At 33.9% G+C, this 12,015-nt stretch overlaps 1 protein-coding gene across 11 annotated transcripts in view; it reads left to right on the forward strand.

The window, feature by feature from the left end:
* AK9 (adenylate kinase 9) overlaps positions 1-12,015 on the forward strand; it is a 145,375-nt gene that overhangs the window by 95,330 nt on the left and 38,030 nt on the right. For all 11 annotated transcript variants that reach the window (XR_002521825.2, XR_002521826.2, XM_031667531.1 and 8 more), the window contains 2 exons: positions 8,103-8,259; positions 8,936-9,050. Coding sequence is in view for 9 of the 11 variants with exons in the window: in XM_031667531.1 (XP_031523391.1) it covers positions 8,103-8,259; positions 8,936-9,050 (272 nt within the window). In the remaining 2 variants the exon portion in view is untranslated. The remainder of the gene's footprint in view (positions 1-8,102; positions 8,260-8,935; positions 9,051-12,015) is intronic.

Below are 12,015 nucleotides of genomic sequence, written 5' to 3' on the forward strand. Positions count from 1 at the left end.
ATTAAACAGGGAATCCTTTCCCCATTGCTTGTTTTTGTCAGGTTTGTCAAAGATCAGATGGTTGTAGATGTGTGGTGTTATTTCTGAGGGCTCTGTTCTGTTCCATTGGTCTATATATCTGTTTTGGTACCAGTACCATTCTGTTTTGGTTACTGTAGTCTTGTAGTATAGTTTGAGGTCAGGAAATGTGATGCCTCCAGCTTGGTTCTTATTGCTTAGGATTGTCTTGGCTATACAAGCTCTTTTTTGGTTCCATATGTAATTTAATGTAGTTTTTTCTAATCCTGTGAAGAATGTCAATGGTAGCTTGATGAGGATAGATTGAATCTATAAATTACTTTGGGCACTATGGCCATTTTCACAATTTGATTCTTCCTGTCCATGAGCATGGAATGGTTTTCCATTTGTTTGTGTCCTCTCTTATTTCCTTGAACAGTGGTTTGTAGTTCTCTTTGAAGAAGTCCTTCACATCCCTCATAAGTTGTATTTCTAGGTATTTTATGCTCTTTGTAGCAATTGTAAATGAGAGTTAACTCATGATTTGGCTCTCTGTTTGTCTATTATTGGTGCATAGGAATGCTTGCGACTTTTGCACACTGATTTTGTATCCCGACACTTTGCTGAATTTGCTTATCAGCCTAAGGAGATTTTGGGCTGAGACGATGGGGTCTTCTAAACATACAATCATGTCATCTGCAAAGAGAGAAAATTTGACTTCCTCTCTTCCTATTTGAATACCGTTTATTTCTTTCTCTTGTCTGATTGTCCTGGCCAAAACTTCTAATACTATGTTGAATAGGAGTGTTGAGAGAGGGCATCCTTGTCTTGTGCCAGTTTTGAAAGGGAATGCTTCCAGCTTTTGCCCGTTTGGTATGATATTGGCTATGAGTTTGATATAAATAGCTCTTATTATTTTGAGATATGTTCCATCAATAGCTAGTTTACTGAGAGTTTTTAGCATGACAGGGTGTTGAATTTTATCAAAGGCCTTTTCTGCATCTATTAAGATAATCATATGGTTTTTGTCTTTGGTTCTGTTTATGTGATGGATTACGTTTATTGATTTGCATTTGTTGAACCAGCCTTGCATACCAGGGATGAAGCCAACTTGATTGTGGTGGATAAGCTTTTTGATGTGCTGCTGGATTTGGTTTGCCAGTATTTTATTGAGGATTTTTTCATAAATGTTCATCAGAGACATTGGCCTGAAATTTTATTGTTGTTGTTGCATCCCTGCCAGGTTTTGGTATCAGGATGATGCTAGCCTAGTAAAATGAGTTAGGAAGGAGTCCCTCTTTTTCCATTGTTTGGAATAGTTTCAGAAGGAATGGTACCAGCTCCTCTTTGTACCCCTGGTAGAATTCAGCTGTGAATCCTTCTGGTCCTTGACTTTTTTTGGTTGGTAGGCTATTAATTACTGCCTCAATTTCAGAACTTGTTATTTGTCTATTCAGGGACTTGACTTTTCCTGGTTTAGATTTTAAAGAAACTCAATGCAATCCAAAAGAACGTTGAAAACATACACAAAGAAATCAGAAAAACAATTTAGGATTTGAAAGATGAGATAGATTTTTCTAAATTGTAGAAATGAAAAATTTATTGAAGGAATTGCAAAATACAGTTGAAAGCTTTAACAATAGCCCAGTACAAGCAGAAGAAACAAGCTCAGAGCTGCAAGACAGGGCTTCTGAATTAACCCAGTTAGACAAAAAAAAAAAAAACAAAAACAAAAAACTAATAAACTCTTCCAGAAATATGGGATTATATATAGTTTCCCAACCTACTAGTTATAGGTATTCCAGAGGAAGAAAAAGAAAAAGTAAAAAGTGTGGAAAACCTATTTGAGGAAATAATTTAAGAAAACTTCCTTAATTTTGTCAGAGATCTAGACAGCCAGGTGTAAGAAGATCGTAAAACTATGGTAAGATATAGTGCAAGAAGGACCTCACCAAGGCCTTCAGACTATCTAATGTGAATGTGAAGGAAAAAAAAATCCTAAAAGCAGAAAGAGAGAAGCATCTAATCACTTATAAAAGAAATCTCATTAAACTAACAACAGACTTCTCACCAGAAACCTTACGAGCCAGAAGATATTAGAGTCCTATTTTTGGTCTTCTTTAATCCTTTTCCCATTTGCCCCTAGAATACTCACTGGTGGCAACTGCAGCTGCAGTGTTTACCCTGAGATAACTTTGCCATGAAATACCTTGCTTTTATTATTATTTTATTGCTCTAGTATAGCAACTTTGGAAATAAAAGCCATCATTCTTTTTATAGCATTCTGTTTTTAGTAGTGATATTTTCATTTACAAAATATAGTAATTCTCGATTGCTGAAAATGTCAAATCCTAGAAAACGTAGCATTCCTACACATGATGTTAACATCATTCTCAAACAGTTCTTGGTCAAAGATTCATTTCATGAATCCAGTTTTTCTGAAATAGTTCTGATGATTCAGATGATTCTGATGTTAGTTCTGTTAAGAAATAACTCCAAGACCAGTTTTTATACTTTATTTTCACATTGAAAATCAGTCAGATTTGCTTCAGCCTCAAAGAGTTCATTTATATAAAATCAAATGAGTGCTGGCAGTGAACTGCAGTTTTTGTTGTTTTTTTTTTTGTAAATGGGAAAAGGTTTTTAAAAATGCCAGGCAAGAATTTTATATCCTGCTAAACTAAGTTTTATAAATGAAGGAGAAATGGTCTTTCCCAGACAAGCAAACAATAAGGGAATTCATCACCACTAGACTGTACCTACAACAAATGCTCAAAGGAATTCTAAACATAAAGGCAAAAGGGTGATATTCAGCATCGTAAAAACACATGAAAGTATTAAACTCTTTGCAACTATAAGACCTCTTTACAGGTCTTATAATGCAATAACACAATTGAGACTGCAAAGCAAGTAGGTAATAATTAGCATTGTGACAACAGGCTATCAATATTACATGTAATACTAATATTAAACATAAATGGGCTAAATGCTCCACATAAAAGATATTGGCTGATGGAATGGATTTTTTAAATAAACCCAACCATGTGCTACATACGAGAAACCCACCTAACAGGTAAATACATTTACAGAGTCAAAGTAAAGGGATGGAAAAAGATATTCCACACAAATGGAAACCAAAAGCAAATAGGAGTAGCTATGCTTACATCAGATAAAATAGATATTAAATCAACAATAGTTAAAAAAAGACAAAGAAGGTCATTATATCATCATAAAAGGATCAACTGAACAAGAAAAATGCCATTTCTAAATATATATGCATCGAACACCACAGCACCAAGATTCATAAAACAAATGCAACTAGACCTAAGAAAAGAGATAGACAGCAATGCAATCATAGTAGGGGACTTCAGTACTCTACTGACAGCACTAGACAGATCATTAAGGCAGAAAATCAACAAAGAAACTCTAGGCTTAAACTGGACTCTACACCAAATGGACCTAACAGACATTTACAGAACAGTCTACCCTACACCTGCAGAATATTCATTCTTTTCATCTGCCTATGGAACATTCTCAAATGACCACATGCAAGGCCACAAGGCAAGTCTCAAAAATATTATAAAAATTGAAATCATATAAAGTATCTTCTTGGACCAAAGTAGAATAATACTAGAAATCAATACCAAAAGGCACCCTCAAAGCCATACAAATGCATAGAAATTAAATAATCTGCACCTGAATGATTGTTGGATCAATGATGAAATTAAGGTGGAAATTTTTTAAAGTTTTGAAACAGATGAAAATAGACACAACATACCAAAAGCGTTTGAGGTACAGCAAAAACAGTGCTAAGAGGCAGTTTTACAGTGTTAACAGCCTACATCAAAAAGATAGAAAGATCTCAAATTAACAATATAACATTGTACCTCAGAGAACTAGAAAAACGAGAGCAAACCACATCAAAAGCTTACAGAACTAAATGAAATTGAGACCAAAAACATTACAAATAATTAATTAAAAGTTTGTTCTTTAAAAAAATAAGCAAAATTGATAGCTAGATAATCAAATGAAAAAGAGAACATCCAAATAAGCAAAATCAGAAATAATAAAGGTGTCATTACAACTGATGCAACAGAAATACGAAAGATCACTAATGACTACTATCAGCATCTCTATGCGTACAAGCTGGAAAACCTAGAGGAAACGGATAAGTTCTTAGAAATATACAGCCTCCCAAGATGAACTAGAAGAAATAGAAAACCTGAACAGACCAATAAGGAGTAGTGGAATTGAATCAGTAATTAAAAATCTCTCAATAACAACAACAAAAAAGCCCAGGGCCAGATGGTTTTACAGCCAAATTCTGCTAGACATAAAAGGAAGAACTGCTACCAATTCTACTAAAACTGTTCCAAAACATCAAGGAGGAGGGAATCCTCCCTAACTCATTCTATGAAGCCAGCGTCACTCTGATACCAAAGCCAGACAAGAACACAACAAAAAAAGAAAGCTCTAGACCATTATTCCTGATGAATATAGATGCAGTTGTCCTCAATAAAATACTAACAAACCAGATTCAGGAACATATACACAAAGAAAATCCAGCATAATCAAGTGGATTTTATTCCAGGGATGCAAGGTTGGTTCAACATACACAAATCAATTAATGTGATTCACCACAAAAACAGAATTAAAAACAAAAATACTATGTGATAACATCAATAGGTGGAGGAAGAACATTCAATAAATTCCAGCATCACTTCATAATAAAAACCCTTACCAAACTAGGCACAGAAGGAACATACCTCAAAATAATAAAAGCCATATATAACAAACCCACTGCCACCATTATACTGAATGAGGAAAAGTTAAAAGCATTCCCCCTAATAGCTGGAACAAGACAAGGATGCCCAGTTTCACCACTGCTGTTCAACATAGTCTCAGAAATCCTAGCTATAGCAATCAGGTAAGAGAATGAAATAAAAGGCATCCAAATTGGAAAAGAGGAACTCAAATAATCTCTACTGATTATATGTTTCTATACCCGGAAAACCCTACAGACTCCTTCAAAAGACTCCTAGATTTGATAAATGACTTCAGTAAAGTTTCAGGATAAAAAATCAACATACAAAAATTAGCATTTCTTTACACCAATAACAATCAAGCTGAGAACCAAATCAAGAACTCAATCCCATTTATAATGGCTATGAAAATAATAAAATACCCAGGAATACATTTAACCAAGGAGGTGAAAGATCTCTACAAGGAGAACTACAAAATACTGATGAAAGAAACCATATATAACACAAATAAATGGAAAACATACCATGTTCATGGATCAGAAGAATAAATATTGTTGAAATGAGTATACTACCCAAAGCAACCTACAGATTTAAGGCAATTCCTATAAAATTACCAATGTCATTCTTCACAGAATTAGAAAAAAAAAATGAAATTTATACAGAGCAATAGAAAGAGCCCAAATAGCCAAAGTAAGCTTAAGCAAAAAGAATAAAGCTGGAGAAACCACATTGCCAGACTTCAAATTATACTACAAGGCTTTAGTAACCAAAACAGCATGGTACTGGTATTTTAAAAACACACTTAGATCGATAGAAAAGAATAGAGAACCAAGAACTAAAGCCACATACCTACAACCAAGTGATCGCATATACACTGTGGAAAGGACACCATTCAATAAATGGTACTGGGAAAATTGGAGAGTCATGTGCAGAAGAATGAAACTGGACCCCTATCTCTCACCAGATACAAAATTAAGATGGGTTAAAAACTTAAATGTAAGATGCCAGACTCTAAAAATCCCAGAAGAGAACCTAGGAAAAACTCTTCTGGACATTAGTATAGGCAAAGAATTTATAGTTAAGTCCTCAAAAGGAAATGCAGCAAAAACAAAAATAGACAAATGGTACATAATTAAATGAAAAGTTTCTGAAGAAATAATCAATAGAGTAAACAGAGAATCTACATAATGGAAGAAAATGTTTGCTAACAATGCATCTGACAAAAGGCTAATATCCAGAATCTACAAGGATCTCAAACAACAAGAGAAAAACAAATAATCCCATTAAAAAGTGGGCCAAGGACATGAACAGACATTTCTGAAAAGAAGACATACAAGCTGCCAGCAAACATATGAAAAAAGTCCTCAACATCACCAATCATCAGAGAAATGCACATTAAAACCACAATGAAATAGCGTCTTACACCAGTCAGAAAAGCTATTATTAAAAAGTCAAAAAACAACAGATGTTGACAAGGATGCAAAGAAAAGGAAATGATTTATACACTGTTAATGGGAATGTAAATTAGTACACCTTTATGAAAATAATATAGAGATTTCTCAAAGAACTAAAAATAAGACTACCATTCAACCACAATCCCATTATTGAGTACCTGCTCAAAGGAAAAGAAGCCTTTTTATCAAAAAGGCACCTGCACTAGTATGTGTATTGCAGTGCTATTAACAATAACAATGCCGTGGAACCAACCTTAAGTGTTCATTAGTGAAGAATGAAATCATGTCTTTTGCAGCAACATGGATGGAACTGGAGGCCATTATCTTAAGTGAAACAATTCAGACACAGAAAGACAAATACCACATGTTCTCACAAGTGGGAGCTAAACACTGTGTACACATGGAAGCAGAATATGGAATGATGGACGATAGAGTATCAGAGCGGTGGGGAAGCGGTGGATGATGGGAGCTTGCTTGGCTGATGCAATGTGCCTTGCTCTGGTGATGGATGCACTGAAAGCCCTGACTTCACAGTGAAATATATCAATGCAGCAAAATTGCACTTGTAACCCGTGAATATACACAAAAAATAAATAAAGTTGAATGAGGTGGGGAAATTATAAGTTATATCTCAATGTTGTTTTGTTTCAAACAACAATTGAAACATTGTAAAATTGTTTGAAAATTTGTTTCAAAAATACAATTTCAAATTTGAATGGTTAAATTTGTATTAACCATTTATAGGTCTTCTTCATAGCTTTCCTTTTTCCCTAATTCTCTTATGTTAAACATTTCAAAGTGCTTAAAATTCTTTTTTAAAAGACTGCTCATTCAGATAATAATTCAAAAAGCAAGATGGACATAGGGGTGCAAGCCTGTAGTCCCAGCTACTTGGGAAGCTGAAGCGGGAGGATTGCTTCAGTCCAGGAGTTCTAGACCAGCCTGGGCAACATAGCAAGACCTCATCTAAAAAAAATCAAAAAGCAGATAATTTTAAATTCTGCATAGGCCTGTCAAGAGGGTAATACTGGCCCTCTTGACATCTCTTCCCCTTTGACTTCTAATATTTTGTGATTACCTAATAGTCCACAAATTTGTTTGAAGCTTTCAGAATTGGTGTTTTCATAGATACACATTACTAATTTCCAAATATGTGTTGAAACTATTGCTATTGGAGAGAAGCAGGAAGACAAGAATTTAGCAGAATTGTCTAAGCACCTGCAAGATTTGTTTTGTTGTTTTGACTCTGTGCTTCCTACTGCCATCAGTAGGAACCAACCATCTCAGTACCTTTCAGCTCTCACATTGAGAAGTGAAAGCAGAAGAGAAGCTAAGGGTGTTGTCACTGAAAAAGCAAGCTGGACCAGGAGCTTTCTACTTAGAGTGGTCCAGGCATCGTCATCGCCTGGAAACATGTTAGAAATGTAGACTCTAGGGCCACACCCCAGACCTTCTGAATCGCGATCTGTACTCTGAGTAATATATAGCAAAAATGTTATTATATTTATTTCACAGAGGTTTTTCTTCCCATTGTTAACTTTTGTTATTTTTGTTTCATTAGAGACAGGGTCTGACACTGGTGCAGTGGCACAATTATAGCTTACTGCAACCTCAAACGCCTGGGCTCAAGCAATCCTCCTGCCTCAGCCTCCTGTTTAGCTGATACTACAGACATGCACCGCTGCTCCCAGCCTCCATTCTTAACTTTTTTAACTTATGATTTTATTGCTTTAAAATTAAGTTTATCTTTAAAAATTGTCACCCTTTTTTTCCTTTTGAAAGAAGAACTCAAAAGATACTTGTTTAAGATCCACAAAAATTACGTATCAAGGTAGCACCCTTGACTTGTCAAGCTATGATAGTAATATCAGTGTACAATTTTTCACAGGTAATGGAAGAAAACAAGGATAGGTTTCCTGGTGCCCCAAAATATGGAGGCTGGATTGTGGACAACTGCCCTATTGTAAAAGAATTGTGGATGGTCTTAATCAAGAAAGGAATTATACCTGATTTGGTCATCTATTTATCAGATACAGAAAACAATGGTTGGTAAATATTTATTATGTAAATTTGAAAGTGAAGGTTTTATTATTGATATTTTTGGTTAAATATAGAATGGACAACTCTCCACTCTTCCTAGATAGAAATACCCACCCCAGCAATCCCTGCAGGAACTAGAGGTACACAAAATGAGGCTTCCATGTACTGAGAAGGTGGCCAGGAATAAGTGCCGGATGGCTGAATGTTCTAGCTGGCCATTGTAATTGTTCTTTAAAGCTTACAGTTTAGCGCACACACACACACAATTAGAAGCTATAACTTCTAAATGAATAACGTATAAGGCTGAGGGCAAAGACTAAATGTTAGTTCTTCTTAACCTCAAGTAGGAAAAATGAGGTATATAAATTTAGCGGAGCTAAATTTTAATTATTCTGTTTGCCTCTTAAAGTAAGATATTCAAAATGGGAATTTCCAGGGGAAAAATATAATATATTACCTCTTTTCATATTTTATTTATTTATACTGTATTCATACATACCTTTTTAAAGAGAATATAAGATGGTCTATTAATCTTTTAAAGAATCTGAGCTCTAGATACATGCTTAAAGGAAAATATATTTAGAGATAGGCAGAAATAATGTTTGTGTTAATCTTCAAAATACATCTCACTGTATTTTATAAGCTACAAAAGTAATATTAGTCTCTTTATCTGTATTTCAGGAAAATATTTATTTAATAGAATATATTTACAGAATAAATCTGAAATTGACTCTAAGATTTTAGAAAGATTATTAGAAGAACTACAAAAGAAAAAAAAAGAGGAAGAAGCAGCAAGGTAAAATCTGCCTAGAATGATAAAACAGATTAATGTATCTGTTATAGCAGTTAAATATCTTCTTGCAATTATACTTATAGAATATATTTAATATTGACATGATTATTAACTTGATCTGATTCTAGTTAATTTTAAGAAAAGCAGCGATTTCACAAATACTTACAGAATCTCTAAAGCACACAGTTGTGGATGTTTTCACAGCCCATATCAAACTTGTTCTAAATCAAGCATCTGCTCTTAAAAGACACTATTAAAAAAATGAGCATGGGTAAGATATATATATTGTTCTGATATTTATCTGTGACTTAATTTTGTTAACTAGCATTTACAAATTGAAGAAACAATATGATAGGAAGCAAATGAAAATATATAATACTTGTGTGACATGACTAAAATCCAAAGCCTGACTAAGTTCTACATTTGGAAAGAACAGGCTAATTATTTATGTTTGACAGATTTAACATCGAGGGCTTATTCTCTGATCTGGGTATAATGAATGACTTTTTAAAATGTGACCACACAGTTATCTGTTCATGGCAGGGGTCAATACTAAACTTTAATAAACTATAAGTCCTTCAGATTGAAGAATAAAATATTAAAAGAAACAATGACTTAGTTTGCTAATCGTTCTTCCTTACTAAAAAATTTCTTTAAATACTTTACATTTTAATTTGTCCACTAGGATTTCTACTATTCAGAGTAAGAAAGGCCTAGACATTTAAGAATTAAATTTTTCCTTGTAAATCCATAGAACTTTCTACTATTGATGATGGCACCTATGGCTTTCTTAAATGCTATTTCCTTTTCCCTTTCAAATATTAGCTATTTGAGCTGAGACTTAGGAGGGCTCTTTAAACTCTAGAAATGAAGAAGCTGGGAGGTGGGTAATTACAGAGGTAGAGAGTGGTTTAACTGATATGTGTGTCAGAGGATTTTACTTTTTAGTGTTCATTATTCATTTAAGCTAGTCACTCCTTTAGAAATTTAACACAAAAATATGTATGATTTAGTTAAATTAGTTAATAAAATTATTATATGATATATTGACCAAACACTACTTTAATTCAGACAATAATTACAAATTTACTTATATTCCCTTTTAGCTTTTAAAACTTTTGTTACAAATCTACTAATTAGCTACAATCAGCTATACTCAATCTACAGATCAGTTATCATCTGTTGATAATTAAGGAATTACTTAATCTTTTTCCAGTGAGTGAGAAATAGTCCAATCTTTGAGAACAGATGGATATCTCAACATAAAAGTAAAACAAAGTTGATGTGATTTCTAGACTGGAGACCTGCTACATTTTAAATATATTAAAAATATATATACCTTTAACTTTTTTAAAACAGGAAAAGATATCTTCTCCACTTTCTGTCAATTCTGCCTTCACCTCTTTTACCATATGGAATGCTCTAAGTTATTTTTATAATCAATCTTTACTTCTTTTGATTCTAAATTTTTACATCTTTATAAACTTCTTAATTTCACTTGCCCAGATTGAAGCAGGCTTTTTCTATGTTTTTATATGTTGATTTTTAAAATTCAACATGAGTTTTTCAAAACAAACTTTTTTCCTTTATATTTCAGAAAATAAAATCTAAGATAGTTTTTAAAAAAACTGTCAGACATTCACTTAAAGGCCTTATAGGTTGGTTAGAAAAGAGAGGAACTTAACAGGATTAAGAACTGCATCTTGATCAAATATCTAAAGACATGCTAAATTTTAAAACTTCTCCAGCATCAGTTTCCAAATGTGCCAGTCAAATGATGAGATAATTTCTGTCATATTGTTAGTCTTTGGATCTTCTATCCAAGTGATTTACAGAAATTTCTAAGAACTGGTAGCAAAATTCTTCCTTATTCTGTTCAGGTCTTAGATTCTCAGCAGCAACATACTTGATCCAGGATTTGGATAAGGAAGATGTCACAAGAGCCCCATCTGAGGTACAGGCATAGCTTGGAGATATTGCAGGTTTGGTTCCAGGCCACCACAGTAAAGCAAGTCACATGAGCTTTTTGCTTCCCAGTGCATATAAAAGTTATGTTTACACAATATTGTCATCTATTAAGTGTGCAATAGCATTATGTCTAAAAATGTATATACCTTAATTTTAAAATGCTTTAAAAGAACATGGTGATGATCATCTAAGCCTTCAGTGAGTCAATCATTTTGCTGGTGGAAAGTTTTGCCTCAGTGTTGATGGCTGCTGACCGTTGAGGGTAGCGGTTGCCAAAGGTTGGGGTGGCTATGGAAATTTCTTCAACTAAGACAACGATGAAGTTTGTTGCATCTATTTATTACTCTTTCTTTCCCAAAATATTTTTCTGTGGTGTGTAATGTTGTTTGATAGCATTTTACCCACAGTAGAACTTCTTTCAAAATTGGAGTCAGTCCTCTCAAACGCACAACTACTTTATCAACCAAGTTTATGTAGTATTCTAAATTTTTTGTTGTAATTTCAACAATGTTCACAGCATCTTCACCAAGAATAGATTCCATCTCAAGAAACCAGTTTCTTTTCTCATCCATGAGAAGAACTCTTCATCTGTTCAAGCTTGATCGTGAGATTGCAGCAATTTAGGCTTCACTTCTAATTCTAATTCTCTTCCTATTTTTACTACCTCTGCCGTTTCTTCCTTCATTAAAGTCCTGAACTTATTAAAGTAATCCATGAGGGTTGGAATCACCATCTTCCAAATTCCTGTTAATGCGGATATTTTGACCTCCTCCCACAAATCATGAATGTTCTTAATGGCAACTAGAATGGTAAATCCTTTCCAGAAGGTTTTCAATTTACTTTGCCCAGATCCATTAGAGGAATCACTATCTATGACAGCTGTAGTCTTATGAAATGTATTTCTTAATAATTAGACTTAAAAGTCAAAATTACTCTTTGATCCATGGGCTGCAGCATGGATGTTGCATTAGCAGGCATGAAAACATTCATTCTTTTTGTA

The sequence above is a fragment of the Papio anubis genome, chromosome 6 (assembly GCF_008728515.1).
Source record: "Papio anubis isolate 15944 chromosome 6, Panubis1.0, whole genome shotgun sequence".
In the NCBI taxonomy this organism is placed as follows: domain Eukaryota; kingdom Metazoa; phylum Chordata; class Mammalia; order Primates; family Cercopithecidae; genus Papio; species Papio anubis.